At 34.9% G+C, this 15919-nt stretch overlaps 1 protein-coding gene across 1 annotated transcript in view; it reads left to right on the top strand.

Moving 5' to 3' along the window:
- Window positions 1-682: 682 nt before the first annotated feature.
- The window catches only part of LOC130803069 (anaphase-promoting complex subunit 1), a 33693-nt gene continuing 18456 nt past the window's right edge, over window positions 683-15919 (top strand). Inside the window, exons 1-13 of the mRNA XM_057667231.1 lie at window positions 683-1040; window positions 3052-3115; window positions 3720-3804; window positions 4854-5125; window positions 5292-5397; window positions 5492-5652; window positions 6357-6544; window positions 6616-6685; window positions 7935-8102; window positions 9404-9879; window positions 12150-12606; window positions 12702-13040; window positions 14678-14761. Of these exons, the coding sequence (XP_057523214.1) occupies window positions 808-1040; window positions 3052-3115; window positions 3720-3804; window positions 4854-5125; window positions 5292-5397; window positions 5492-5652; window positions 6357-6544; window positions 6616-6685; window positions 7935-8102; window positions 9404-9879; window positions 12150-12606; window positions 12702-13040; window positions 14678-14761 (2703 nt within the window). The 5' untranslated portion in view covers window positions 683-807. The remainder of the gene's footprint in view (window positions 1041-3051; window positions 3116-3719; window positions 3805-4853; window positions 5126-5291; window positions 5398-5491; window positions 5653-6356; window positions 6545-6615; window positions 6686-7934; window positions 8103-9403; window positions 9880-12149; window positions 12607-12701; window positions 13041-14677; window positions 14762-15919) is intronic.

The following is a 15919-nucleotide window of genomic DNA, read 5'->3' as shown; positions in this document are numbered from 1 at the left end:
AATGAATCAAAGGTTTTAGAGGGAGAAGGTGGAAATGTCGAGAGAGGTAGGGTTTGAGAAATGGGATTTTGCGAAAAACAGAAACTGATCTGAATTTGTATATCAGGTCTGTTCGCAGTTACTAACTGCGAACAACTCTTTTGTCTTTTATAGTTGTTCGCAGTTACTAACTGCGAACAGCTCCAAAGCACAGCTTTGGGGTTCGGACACTTACTTTTGGGAAAACTTTAGATTTTCGCTTATTTGCTTCATTTGTTTTATTTTTTCGCTTAAATATTTCTAAAATTCCAGAGATAAGGCCCATTCCAACATTAGTGTCACATTCATGCCAAATCAAGGATAGAGCGAGCTAGTGCCGTTCAGGTCATAATAATTTCTAAAATCAAATAAGTTTAGCTAGTGTAGGGGAATCTAAGATGACTAAGAATCATCAAATTTTAGTGATTTTAATAAAAACATAATAAAAGAAAAACGGTAAAAATATTTAGATTAAAAGAGATGATGTATTGTCAAATTTGTTTAACTTTTTATTACCATCAGATATATTTTTTCGACAAAATTCAAATAAATTAGTTAAAAAAATTATGAAAATCACCAATTGATATAAGGTTATTAAATGCTTACATTCATAAAAAAATCAAAATGATTAAACCCCAGCATTAGGGTTTTAACATTTACGGCTAAAATATCAAAACTAAGGAAAAGGAAAAAAAGGAATAGAAAAGAGCGGGAGCCATAAACCCTCAAAAATTTGAGAGTTTGAGTAAGAGCGAAGAGACAGCAAGATAAACTCAGCATTCAGCAAGAATGCCGGTTGGAGTACGAGAGCTAACTGTGTTGGGAGAATTCAAACCATTTGGCTTAATCGCCGAAGCTCTCGACGGAAAACCAACTGATAATGTCTTAGATAAGTACGATTACTTCCTATTTGATCCAGAAGTTACTCGAGATAGAGACGAATTCGATGTCATTGCTTCCTCCGTTTCTTCGTCAATCTCTGTTGATGGTTGCGATCACGAAATCTTCATCCGCGGAAATAGGTATTTTCAATGTTTTCGATTTTTTACAGTTAGTTATAATTTAGGTGAGGTATGCTGTTTATTTTTTCAGTGCGATTACACAACGAATGATTTTTGTTAAATATTGTGCAAAATTGAAGTGCTGAGAGGTAGAAGATGGAGGATGAGGAGTATCTTGGTTTGGATGTTTAGGTCTCTATGATTTTGGAGCATGTAGGATTTGCATTTTAGAGTGTAGTTGTTGCCATAAGTTTATAAGATGAGTGCGAGTAAATTTTAAACTAGGCGAGGTATGCTCTTTGTTTTTAGCAATCCGTTTGGATTTTAGATGATTTTTGTGAAGTTTTGTTTTAAAATGTGTGTTAGAGAGCAGAAGAGGAACATGATGAGTAAGCTTGTTTGAAATTTTTTGTAATCCATTATTTTCAATAAAATGTTGATAGCTATCATTGGAATTTTCCATTGATTATATTGCTGGAGCTAATAGTCTGTAGGATTAGTGCGCTTTTCTTCACTTGAGGTGAGGTTTGCTCTTTTCTTAGCAGAGCATTGGATATTCAGTGAATTTGCTCGAAAATTTGCTTGAACATTATGTGCAAAATGGAAGTGGTAAAGTGTACTTCCATCATTGTGCAAATGAGATTTTTTAGGCTTAAGATGGAATTTGATATTTAACGGGGAGAGAGATTCCATTGTGTGAATGGAATTGAAAGAGAGTTGAAATGAGGCAAAATGAGATTGGCAGGTCAATGTAGAAAATGAGGCAAATTGAGAGGGTCAGAGGGAGTAGAACATGATGGATGTCAAACATCACTGATTTAGGAATGATTTTACATTCGTTATAAATTTGGAGGAGATGTTGTTAGGTATGACTGGAGTGTATTATTGGTGTCGATTTCGTACTTTCTAAGATAAGTTTCTTTGTTTTTGGCTCTGCATTTGAATTCAAATATTTTTATGAAATTTCACTTGAATTATTTTGTAAAATGTAAGTGTTAGAAAGTTGAATATGATGAAGAGGAGTACCTCTGGTCTAGGAAGGACTTTAAAATGTTTTATTTATCTTTGGAGAAAATCTTGTTACGTTAGTAGCATTGGCATTTCCAATTAGTATTGTTGCCGGATTTGAAGCCGACGATATTGGTGTGATTGTAGTGGCTATTGCATATTTAAATTCTATCTTATTCAAACTTTGCACTTTTCTTGAATTTCATGAAGAAATTGATGTTAAATACTCGATTAGTTGTCACTTATGGTATTCCTAGAATGTTATATCAAATAATGCGATTCAATTGTCCGTTTTTTATCAGCAGGGGTGCAAAATTTACCCTGGATATTTCTCATGATTTAATTTAAGAGGAATATGGAGTATAGGGAGTAAATGAAAAGTCTATAAATGAAAAAAAAGAAAAAAAAAGAAATGTTTATCTGATTGGGAATTTGACTGGATTTGTGTTGTGACATCCTTTGGATAGATTAATATTATGAAAAGCGACCTGTTTTGAAAGTCAAAAGTGAGTAATTGTGCATGTTAATTTGAAGTATTAACTTTTGGGTAATGGTTTATTATACTCATTGTTTGAGCCTTCATTTCGGATTGACATGGTGAAGTATATTTATAATGCAAAGGCTTTTTATAGCCTTTTAAACTATGCAAAAGTTTCCTTCTCATATGGAGAGTGTTTTTTTCGTCTCCTCTTAATGAATTTGTTTGTTTTATGCAAACAACATTTGTAGGGTGACACAATAGGTTTTGTTCACAAATGAGTATAGGTAGAAAATTGTCTCCCCCCAAAAGTCTTGTGCACTTGTAATTAGTAGCTGTTTTCTTTTGCCTTAGCCCACTGTCTTCTTTTTCTTAGTTATTTGGGAATTGGCTAAGATTTGTGAAGGAAAAATAAGCATATAACTCATTTATTACCGAACAAGAAATTGTGTTGTCTTGTACGCTTGGTAAGATCATTTGATGACTGTACCTATTCTGGGAATTTTCTATCGAGAGAGGTTGAAGAATTAATCTATTTAATTACAGGATAATGTGGATAATGGGGTCACGTGTGTACAAGAGATTCACGCTAAGTTCTGCAGTAACCATGGTATTTATTTTTTCTTTTATTTTGTAATTTTTTTATTTTAATTAAAGCATTTCTTCCCGTTTTTATCTAGAAGCATGGTCCTTTTAGCATCCGAAAACTATATCTTTGAAGCACATGATAAAGTAACTTGGTAAAAGTTTTAAGTGTTTGAACTATGAAGTATTTGGACACCCAAAAAGGTACGGTATATATTTTCTTGTTATTTGTTACATGTTGGTTGAATAGATTTTTGGTGTTATTCCAAAATCTTTTGTTTGTTTGTTTGTTGGAAACTTGGATCCTATTATGTTGACCTAGATGCTTGATATAATACTAAGAGAAGTGTGACAACTAAAAAATGAAGGACAATAATTCGCTTGAACTTTCATGTGTAGGCTGAGATTGTAAGATTAAATTTTTGTTTTTTGATATATAGTTTTACCTATAGTTATACTTTCTTAATGATTGGTGCCAAAATATCATTGTTGGGGATGCTTCAATCTTTCAGACTATGCTGTCTCAGATTTAAGTTTCTATTACTCTTGTTGTACACTTTGTTCAATTACTTCTTATTGTGGTAGAGGACTGGGATCTGTTTTGATATATGTCCAAATTGAATTCCCAGGCTTGCTGGTGTCGTATGGCTCATTCATCTGAGGCTGTTCTGTGTATATTGCAAGCTGATGCCTTGACAATATTTAACACATCTGGTAAGGATAGTTAATTCATTCTAGCAGTTTTCTTAAATAATAAAATATAATTATAGCTAAGGCAACAAGGGTAGTTGGTTCTATATATCAGTTCACATTCAATATATCCAGACTTTTTAGAAGGTAATTATGTGGTAACTATGGAAAATATGAATTCCTTGTTAAGTTGTTAAATGAAAGTTACTTTGCATTTCTGGATATTGAGTAAAGAAATATTTGTTAAAATTTGTTTGAGATTTTCGAGAATGATAATTGTTATCAGCAGTATATATATGAGGGTTGGTCAATGTGATACCCCAGATTTAGCTTTAAAAGGGATTGATAGACTACTCATATCAACAAGGTGCATCTTCTTTTCATGGGAACCCATTTGCTAAGAACTCCACAATTAAACGTGCTTGGTGGGGGAGTAATTTTAGGATAGGTGACCTCTTGGGAAGTTTTCCTAGGTGCACACGAGTGAGGCCAAAGTGCGCTGGAAAGACTTGTGTTGGTCTGTGGGGCTAGCCTATAGTCTCTATGTGTAGTCACCGGCGGTCCGAAGGGCTGGGGTGTTATAAATGGTATCAGAGGAACCCTGCGACCGTGGCTAATTGTGTGTTCAGTGCACCTAGCGGGGGAAAAGATCCTGAAACTACGGTCCAACGAGTACGTTGTATTCCTAAGTGGGGGTGAGTGTGATACCCCAGATTTAGCTTTAAAAAGGATTGATAGACTACTCATATCAATAAGGTGCATCTTTTTTCCATGGGAGCCCATTTGCTCATAACTCCACAGTTAAGCGTGCTTGGTGGGGATTAATCTTAGGATAGGTGACCTCCTGGGAAGTTTTCCTAGGTACGCACGAGTGAGGCCAAAGTGCGCTGGAAAGACTTCTGTTGGTCTGTGGGGCCCTGTCTACAGTCTTCATGAGTAGTCACCGGCGGTCCGTTGGGTTGGGATGTTAAAGTTAATATGGGGCAAACAAGAAGGAACATAGGGAGTAGTTAGTAGAACTTTTGATTGCAACATGAAGACAAATTGAAAAAACTGTACAACTTTATTTGTAGGTGAGCTGACATCAGTTCCCCTTACGGGCATAGTCACTTCAATATGGCCGCTTCCATTTGGGTTGCTAGTGCAGCAAGCAGCAGAAGGAAATCCTCCATCGTTCGCAAGTTCTGTCCCGTTCTTAGGTGGTAGGGATACATTCTCAAAAAGAGAAGTCCGGCAAAGTCCACAACAATACTTTGGTTTTTCTAGCTCTGGTGACATTATGAAAGGAGATTTAGCGTCAGTGTGCTCTCATCTAATCTTGAATGATCCATGTAAAGACCCACAGGTGTGCATGATGAACTTCATTTAGATGTTATAAATTAAAATTTAACCCCTCTCTCTGTGTGGAATTTGCTTGTTCTGTTCCTGGTTCTTCTTTTTCTGTTGACTGTATTGTTTTTAGCTTTTAGTTCAATTTTTTTCTAATTTATGCTTTCCGTTATACTTCCCAGCCAGTTTTTGTTCATGAAAGGGACAAATCGAAGATTATGAAGGACTTTGATGAAAGAACAATCTGGACCAGTGATCGTGTTCCTCTGATTGCTTCCTATAACAGAGGTTCCTTGTTGCAACTTGTATCCCTTTTTTACTTCCATAGTGATGACTAGACAAAGGCTCATACACCTGTTGCTTTTTTCTATTGTGCTTGTAGACAAGGTGCAACACTCACTTTGGGTAGCAGAAAGTTTCAATTCTTGTCTTGGCGAGCATCCTTTTTCTAGTTCTCAAGTTTCATACACTGAAGTGTCCCCTTGTCAGTTCTCATTCCGGAGAATTTGGCAAGCTAAAGGTTACCAGACAGCTGCTACCAAGGTGCCATTTTGCTTATGCATATGTTCTCTTCCTTTTTATATCTCACATCTGCAAGAACCAGATTTTACGATTGACACTCATTTTTGTTGATTGGTTATCCATTATAGTCATCATTGCTCATATACCATATTTCCAAATTCCAACTATTGCAAGGCTCTAAGGATAAATGTTTTCATATACCATATTTCCAAATTCCAACTATGGAAGGTTCTAAGGATAAATGTTTTAATGATTTTTTTTTCTTCTTCTAGTCTTATTATTTATGATCCTATACTTGCTTGAAGAAAGTGCTACTTATCACCCGTTTCCCATGTCTTGTCTGTTGATATATTATCTAAAATTGCGTGCACATTTTTTGCTTTCATATGAAATTCCCTTCTCAAAGTTATCTTTCATGTATATGGTAGTTGTTGGTAATTGTAGAAACTAAAATTTAGTGACCTCAACATCCTTCGTCATGTTGGTTATCGGAGTGCTTCTATCGTCTCAAATAAGCATAACGGAAATTCTTATATGAATTTTTTGGGAAGGATGAGTAAAATCAAATATTGATTATTAATTTGATGTATAAGATGAGATCTTCTCTCATTAAAAATGAAGATATTTTTTGGGAAAGATGAGCAAAGTCAAATATAGAAACAAAAGAAATAGTACTAAGTTCTTTATTTTCCTTTTTCTACAAGCTAATCCTTTGTCATCTTCAGGTCTTCATGGCCACTGACGATGATGCGACACCAATTATTTGTTTCCTTCTCCAAGAACAGAAAAGGTTGCTATCAGTGAAGCTTCAGACCATTCAAATCAATGATGATATACTCTTTGACGTGGAACCGGACATGAGTTGGAGCATACCCGCTATTGCTGCGGAACCTGTTGCTGTAACCCGATCGAGGTAGTTTAGTTTCTAAATATTTATAATGAAGTCTGCATTTGGTGACTTGTTCTAACTTAAGTCTGTTTTAGGGCAAAGGTTGGGCTGCTTCCTGCAATGGACATTATTGTTCTGGATTCAGAGAGCTCAGTTTATCTTTATGTAAGTAGTTCTCTTTGCTTCTCTGTCCATTTTTTATAAGGCCATGCGGCCTTCATAGTATTCTTAGTTTTTACATACACGCACAGCCATATTGTGATATTTGTGACATTATTACTTGTTCTTTGTTTGGAAAGGTCTTTTTGGGGTCTTTCATTTGTTAAGCATTTCAATATCTTGGTGTTTGGATAAGTAACTTTGATGTAAATTTACTTAAAGGCTGCGTAGATTGGAATATAGTGCAAAAATGTAGTATCAGCAACGATTGCTGTAACAGCCACGGTGATGTAGTTTTGGGTTTAGTGAATGTTATACTAACAAATTTTTGCAGAGAACATGAAATATCCTTTGAACGGCCTAAAACATGGTTTGTATAACACCTTGCAATGTGGGTTTGAGTAGATTTCATAACTTTTACAACTCGGCCAATACAATACAACACGGCCTTGTTTTTGCACTATGGTATAGAAATACAGCATTGTGAAAGAATGTATAACACCATTTTTAGTGTTTTTCGATTTACATTTAGTCAGTGGCCTAATATTTATGTTGATAGTCATTTACCAGGCATCTTATTGTCGTTAATGCAATGTGCAATAAATTCTTTTTTCTTTCAGCTTGAGGGTTTCTAAGTTAGTCATCGAAGTTCTAATTTCAACTCTGATGATTTTCCATGTAAAATACATCTTTAGTTTTTGGTGCCTTAGCCTTCAATGATTAGATTGAATGATTGACTCATTTTACTTGGTGTAGATCAGTAGAATTAATTCAATGGTTGAGGAGATTATTACAATCCTCTGAATTGACGAATAGTAGAAGTACTCAATAGCAGGATAGTTTGGTGTTGGTATCCAGGGAAGGCGTCTTTATCACAACAGGATCCAAACAATTCTCTAGTTCTCTCTGGTTTCTAGCTGACAGAATGTGTGTAACAGTCCCCTATTTTTCATCTCCCTGCTAGATGCTTTCTAAGGTTTAAACCCTGTAGGGGGTCCTTTCAAAATGAATATATTGTAGTCTTTTGTAGATGAAGGTGAAGCTTCACTTTAGGTTATTGAAATGCAGTCTTCAGTGGAATTTTCATGACTGATGGATTACAAGATTGGGAGGATATATATTGGCTAGTGCTTTTCTTTATGATTGAAACATTTTTTTTCTTTTTCTTTACTTGTATATTTTCTTGCCTATTATTATAACTGTTAGCTATGAAAATTTCATCTTATGATGTGTATTACCCTTTTTGCAATGACAGTTGGGAAAGCAATGCCTTTGTAAATATATGCTTCCTTTATGTTTAGGCAATCAGCAACTTAAAGAACCTGTTGATTCTCCCAAGAGTAGATATATTTACGATGTGAAGATTATAGGATTGGCTGATGCTGTTGGAGCAAGGGTAAATGTGATCTTAAGCAATGGACAGGTATGCAGAAATATATTTTCTTGGAGTATGTTTCATGTGCTGATATCTTTTCTTGAATGCATTCTATATAGATGTAGAACCTGCTGCTATTCCTGAAATGCATGGTCCTAGGGTATTTTTGTTTTTAAGTTGTGCGTAGGATTTGTTGCTTTTGCTGAAGTAAATACATGCGTATTGCTATAATGTGGTGCCAGAAGGGTATTCAAGTCATAAATTGCCACTAATGGATTCTGTATGAATTTGTTGAAGAAAGAAGGGTAAAGGTTCTTGTATTCTTGATTTGATGTTTTATATTGAGGAAAGAGTGTGTTCTTAGAGTGTTCTCTTTTATTTTGATTGTCATGGAAAGTCAATAATAGAAAAAAGATACAGTTTGTTTGCTGCAGTTTTATGGTATCTACATCTATCCTCGTCTACTTAAGTAATGATTTCTTTGCTAAATCTTCGGCAAACTCTCCTTCGATGAAGTTATATCAATCTATTGGTAGAATAGATCCTATTTATTCACTAACCTATACCTATGTAGGACCAATCAGTGGAATAAAGATTCATGTGTTCATCTAAACTTACTGATGCATGCTATGTGCAGTATCAATCTGTATTGTCCATCTGATTTATTTTGTTTTTTGAGATCTAAGTCTGGAGCTGCTTATTTGCTGGCTTGAGCCGGACAGGTTCTGGTCCTACCTCGAAAACTATGTTTGGGGCCTAATTTCGGATGACTAACATACTAAGTCCTTTTGACAAGTTTGACTCAATGCCCATACCCACTCTTATAAATAGGCCGGGCTTGTCCAGAGGTTCACTGGACTAAAAAAATTTGGTGAAAATACTCATAATTTAATGCTAGTTATAAAATATCATGTATCAGTTATATTTTTGTGTACTACAAGCACACAGCAAAAGCAACATCTTAAGGTCTTTGCTAATTCACTTTGAACTTCGAAAAAAATAACATAATATATTCATTTTCTAAAATCAATGCATCACACGAAAATATCTACAAGGGTCAGTCAGGCTTGCATGTTGGCTTTATTTTGGTGTCTACGCCCGCCTGGTAGTTTCATGAGACAGGGGTAACCTTAAAATTTTTCTTCTGGGCGTATAATGTGTTGTCGAAGCCCACTTTGATAGCGGGATGGGGGGTCGGCCTTTGCCTGCCATCCCACCCTTGAATAAATCTGGTAATCCTGCCTATTAATGTCTCTAGTCTTCCGGCCCAATAGCTTTGGTCCAAATTGGCATTCTTGAACTCTTTAAATGATATTTCATGTTTTACTTTTTATGTCAACTTTTACCAGATGCTTAGATGTGCACTGCAAAGCGGTGCTTCATGTTCGTTGGCAAATGATTGTATCACAGCAATGGCTGAAGGCCTTAGTTATCCCTTCTACAATGACTTTCTTCAACTTTTTTGGGGAAATTGTGAGATTTCTGATTCAAGCGGTTCTTCAAATGTTGACGAGTGGGAATATTTTAGGAGCATCATGATGGAACTTTTCCATAAGTCACAGTCAGCTCCACATCCAGATGCGTTGAGCTCATCGTGGGAGTTCCTTGTTAATAGCGAATTTCATAAGAATTATAACAATCATCACCTCTTCCCTGGAATCTTAACTGAAGGGTTGGGTAAAAGGCAGGATAATTATGTCCATTTCTCAAACAGGGAAGAAGTGTACAAGCCAAAAAGACTTTGCAATTTGGAGTTTCTAATTGAATGCTTGGATTCTCTGCATGCAGTTTACGAGAACCTGAAACTTATAAATCTTCGGAAGCGGTAAACTCTAAACTCATCAATTTTGTGTGCGTCATTAAACCTTTTGGCATAGTCTTTGTGATGCCCAGTTAATTCTGCATATACACTGAACTCGCTCCATTTTTCTTTGGGGCATTTTGTGTGACATGGGCTAGTTTCATTGATGCATACTCTTGCATCACAATCTTATTTATTTTATTGCAAAGCATTTCTTGTCTGTAACACCATGAAACTTAAATAATCGTGATATGTGATTAATTGTCTCTAATACTCCATTTTTTTCATTTAGTTTCCTTTTTCCTTTTGTTTCAAGCTCTAAATATTTACAGAATGTCATGAACTATAATTCAATTAAAACTCATTCCTCAGGGGTATTTGAAACCTAGTATTTATTTAATTTCTGATTCACACACAGATGCAAAAGGTTGAAAGTGTATTGCATTAATTTGGTGAAGCTACTGCAATTATTACTTGTTTTCTAAGAAGAAAATGCAAGGATTAACATGTAGATTCTTATTGTGAATATGTGTAAGCATCTTTTAGTCTGATAGCCGGCTATGAGACATCCACATTGCCTAAATAAACCTTTCATAAAAAATGATCTATTGTGAGGTGTCCTTCCAATAATGTATTTTGATATGTGAGCGCCTTTTCTGTTTTAAAGAGTGACTTATTAATGCTATTAGGATATCATATTGAGACTGTACATTAAGTTTAGGAAGTCTGTCACACCTAAAACTTGTTCATCACAGACTATACCGTACATAATTACAAGAATGCTCATATCAAGTGGAATAAACGTTTTATGTTATCATTTCCTAAATGGAAGATGATTGACTTTTAACATAAGTATTAATCTTATGTTTCTAAAGAAACTTCTACCTTGGTTGGTCTACCTGATAATCACGCAATCTGTACTTATCAGAATTAATTGTATTTAATAGTACTCTTTGTGATTTTAGCTGTGGTACACTTTATCAGAATTCAGAACATGTCTTTCTTTTATCCAATTTAGAAAGGTTAAATTGAAATGGCCTAGACATTGCTCTCTTTAACATTTATTAGCTTATATCTTTTGCTCAGCTTATTTTAATTTAATGCAACTTATTTTTAGTGAAGGAGACTTTGTTCATGTCGATTTGCTGAACTGATTTTGTTAACATAACTTATAATTGTTGAACTAAACTTCACTTCAATGAATTGCTTTTTTTGATTGCTGATCTGAACTTATTTTGTTAAGTTGAGGAGAACAAATCTATAGTATCAATCATCATATTATAAAACATGATATAAATGGGTGCAATTGTTGTGGATATATGTCTTGAATGAAATTTATTTTCTTTGCAAATACTTCAAGTCAGGTAATGCACTACGTTTGTATTTTTTAGTGGCTACGTTTGCGTAGTACTCACTATTCGTCAAACAATATTGTCTTACATCTTGTGCTTTATATATCAGAATAAACACAATTGAGTAGGACCTTGTTTGATTTGTCTAAATGCATATTTTCATAACATCAACTTTTATTTTTTTAATATGCACAACTAAAGATATTAAGGGTCAAACTAATACATTTGATAGCATGAAAGCAAAAAGTATGCTAAAAAGTCTTACCAACCATTTGCACTTTTTTGTTTTTCTGGGATAGATGAATATAGAAATGGTGGTCACTTGAAGCAATCTCTGTATTGCTTTTTGCTTGCTTAATAGATGTTGAGTCAAAGGCACATATGAACCTAGCATGACCTTTAAATGAGGAAACATATTTGAATTATCCACTCTTCATGTTATACTGCAACAATGAACAATGAATGCTCTTTAGTTGCGCTACTGAATCCATAATCATGACTGTTACTGTAATTTAAAGCCCTGTTTAACGGATGGGCTGTTATCATGAGCTGAATGTAGCAACAATGTTGCTGTTAAGAAGTGTGAATTAGATAAGAGTTATAAATAATTGAGGAGTCTTGGACTTTCGTGGCAACTCTGGATGAAGTGGCTGTGGTTGACTGGCTGTCATGTATCCTGCAACAAAATTCCGTTGCCCCAATGCCCTTAAGTGACTCTCACCTAGACGCCACACACATAGATTAGGCGGATTACACAACCTTACCCTTGTGAAAACAAAATGGTTGTTTTTGATTGACCTTTGATGCTAAATGGTCTTTGAGTGTTAGAATTATATTCTTTTTTGAATCATCCATCACATTGATTGAGGTTGTGTTGTTTATATGATGGATACCTTTTGTGATTATGGACGCCTTATTTGAAATTTTAGCCGTCACTTGCAGAGATTTGGAGCATCTTGTTGTTCTTCTGTGTGAAATTGGTACTTTCTTGGGAGAAGACAGTTATATTGATCACTACATTCGCGATTTTCCTTTTCTGTCCAAGATGATAAGAAGAAATCAGCATCCTTCTCCAAGATCTCCTCCATGTTTGTACAGATGGCTCGAAACTTGTGTGTTGCACGGACTTGGCTCGGCAAATATTAATGACATTCCACCTCTTGCTCGAAAAGATGGAAGGTCTTCTGTCAGCTGGTGTCGTAAGGTTTTGTCATTCTATAGCTTATTATATGGCGCAAAGAGCATGGGGGGGAAACTCTCCTCTGGTGTATCTTGTAGGATTGCTTCTGGTTCATCTTCAACTCCTGAAGAGAACATGGTCCTGGCAATGGTGGCTGAAGGATTTGGTTTGCAACAACTAGACTTGTTACCTATCGGCATCTCGTTACCATTAAGACATGTATGCTTCCTTTATAAAAAAACATGTATGCTTGGTGTTACAAATAATGCTGGAACCTAAATACCGTACGGTTTCTTTTTAAATCTGCTTTGTAGGCTGTAGATAAGTGCCGAGAGTCTCCTCCTACTGGCTGGCCTGCAGCTGCTTATGTTCTTCTTGGTCGAGAAGATTTAGCTTTGTCTTGTGTGGCACACTTAAAGAAATCTGAACAGCTTGAGATTCAAACCAACAGGCATTTGATTTCAATGTCAGTGCCTTATATGCTACCTTTACAGCCAGTGACAATTCCCTCAACAGTTTCAGACACAATTGTTATGGATAATTCAAAAGTTGACAATGTAGATTCGTCGGATGATTCTTCAATAGATGGCATGGAGCATTTATTTAACTCTAGTACTCAGTTGCGGTATGGTCGGGATCTACGTTTAAATGAGGTCAGTTATTTACAGTATTGCTTTGTGAATGGACACAATCTTTTTTGTTTCCATCATAAGTTTGGACTTGGGACTTGGGAGTCTTGAGCACTACAACTTGATCCATAGCACAGAGAAATCAATCATAACTGGAAAATTATTGGTCGTGAATCTCGTGATGCCTTTCTTATAATACAAATGAATTTCTAATGCCTTTTCTTTCCTACTGAGTTCTGCTTAGAACTTATAATGCATGACACTGGTCAACCTTTATAATGCCCTCATATAATATCCGTATTCGAGTAATCTTTTGCTTGTATATGGCTTGCAGATTATCCCTTTGTCTCTAAGAGATTGCCGCACTTTCCATTTTAGTTTGTTCCTTTAACTTTTCAACATTTCTATATTAGGTAGTGTTCACTTTCTTTAATTCTTATCCACACATCTTCTCTCACTTTTAATCATACCCACATAATTTAGTGTTCCCTAACAATTTCTTAATATTTGTGCCATTGTTGGTGGTGCAATCTTGGAGGGAGTATGGCTTATGGGGAATGACATTCTCTTTAGTGAAATAGAGTTAAGATAACCTTTGTTAGACCTTGCATGGTTAGCCTATTTATTTACCAAAATTTTCTTGTTTGTAATTGTAGTAGGTTAAGTCTTAAATTCATTTGTCGAAAGGATTTTGATGAGAGTTATTGAATCATGTCCTTTTTAGTTGTAATCGGATCCACGAGCTACAGGCTTGAATGCCGACTGGATGAAACACTAAACCTGAAATTGTTATGGCTGTGCGCAATGTGCTATTTTCAGCTGTTCTTTGAGCAGTCCTTGTGCAGTTTTAATTATTATTGCCAAGTGGATTGAAATTTTGGACTTGAGTGCTACATATGCTGGGAGTCAATACGCGATCTGATCTACTTGATGGAGTGACTTGTCAAACAATTTACAATATTGAGTATTAATTATTCATAGAAAAAAGTTTGGCCTGTGGAAGTGTATTAGGAGCTGTGTATTTTTAGTATTAAAGATTCCTGGATTCTTTGTATGTAGTATTAAATCAGTCCGCTCATTTGAGAGATTTGTGTACTGGAATTAAATTTGTTGCATTTAAGATGATATTTGTTCTGGTCTTTTATAGTAAAAACATTTCTTAAGCAACCCAGTCTTTCTTTGATTGCTGCTTGAACCTTTACACTGTTGACTGTTAAGTGTGAAGTTATTGCTTGTTGGATACTGCCTTGTTACTATGTGGTAAATATATCCTCTGCTTTGATTTGTTTCCCGTATTTCTGTGATGACAGGTTCTATCATGTATCTGGATTCTGTGTGAAGCTATACTTTTATTGTGTTTTAATCTCTCAGCCCTTTTGAGTTTGCTACATTTTCCATTTTGTCCATCTCGCTTAGTTTGGTATTTTTTCTTTGATGGACATGTCTCCATCACTTTCATTAATTTTCATCCACATATTTATTTTCTCTTTTAAAGCCATCTACACAATTCAAATTTTTTGTTTTATTCTTCGATAACTAATAATATTTGTGTCACACTTTGGTAGTAAACATGGGGTGACAGTGAGAGGAGTACTTCTGAGTTGATAGAAACTGTTTTTTCTATATTACCATTTGCATATGTTTTCTTTTGATCTTTTCAGGTCAGACGTCTTTTAAGTTCTTCAAGACCTGTAGCAATTCAAACAGCTGTTATTCCCACTGCATCAGATCAGGAGCTACAACAGGTATGTTTACACTGGTACTCAAAAGTAGGTAAATTGGTATTTTATGGGGAAGTGAGAGAAATGTGTCAATGAAAATTAAAGAAAGAGTGTGTCATGGCCAAAAATAGAAATGGAGCAAATTTGGTGGGACGGACTAAAAAGGAAAGTGACAAAAGGGAGCATATTGCGTACTGTATACTGCTTAAGTAATTACTTTATGGGAGTGAATGGTATGTTTGGCTTTTCTTTGGGGCTTGTGTTGCATTGCCATATGTGCCCTACTCTAAAATTTTATATGGTAACCTTTAGTTTTTTTAAATTTTATGTGGTTGGCAATGTTTTCTCTTTGGTTTACCTAAACTTCATTTTTTAATTTGTAAACTTCATTTTTTAATTCGTAAACTTCATTTTTTTGGTTATACCCAAAGGCAAGTGCACAAATATAAAGAAAGTTGATTATACAAAAGATGTCATTGTTCTGCAAAAGCAAAGCATAAATATATGGGGCAAATAGGAGAGAAAAAATCTTATAATCTGTGATTAAAGTGCAAAAGTTGGAGGGAAAGGGGAATTAATGTCACTTGGGGGAAGATTACTAGTAATTCCTTTCACAAGCAAACGTCTAACAGAAATGAAAAGGGGGAAATTTTGAAAACTTTACACCAACTTAAATTTTTACAACAACTCTTACAAGCTTTGCACTGCTTGTATAAGACCATTGATTCTCACTGAAAATTGAATTCTTCAATTCACTGATCAATAAGTGCTTATTCTCCAACTTCAAAAGTCAAAAGGTCAAAAAACAAAGAAGATGAATCATAGTCAAACAAAGAGTAAAATCAGTAACTGAAAACAGAAAAGGTAATGATCATAAAACATTATTAAACAAAATTAAAACTATCAAAAACCAAAAAGTTGAAATACAAAGCATTGATCATAGCTAAAAAAAGAGAAAAACAACTAATTTTTGAAAACCAAGAAGGTTATGATCATTAAAAACTGATGAACAAAAATTAGAACTAGCAAAAATTAAAAGGTCGAAAACAAAGAACATGAGTCGAATCCAAACAGAGTGGAACTGATAATCAGTGAAATCAAATCAGATAATGATCATGTGAAATTGATAAGCAATAATTAAAAATTAACAAAAGCAATGTGTTAACAACAAAGAACATGAAT

Source organism: Amaranthus tricolor, chromosome 16 (genome assembly GCF_026212465.1).
Source record: "Amaranthus tricolor cultivar Red isolate AtriRed21 chromosome 16, ASM2621246v1, whole genome shotgun sequence".
NCBI classification, from domain to species: Eukaryota; Viridiplantae; Streptophyta; class Magnoliopsida; order Caryophyllales; family Amaranthaceae; genus Amaranthus; species Amaranthus tricolor.
Note: the sequence above shows the minus strand (reverse complement) of the source record. Positions and strands in the feature narration are given on the sequence as shown.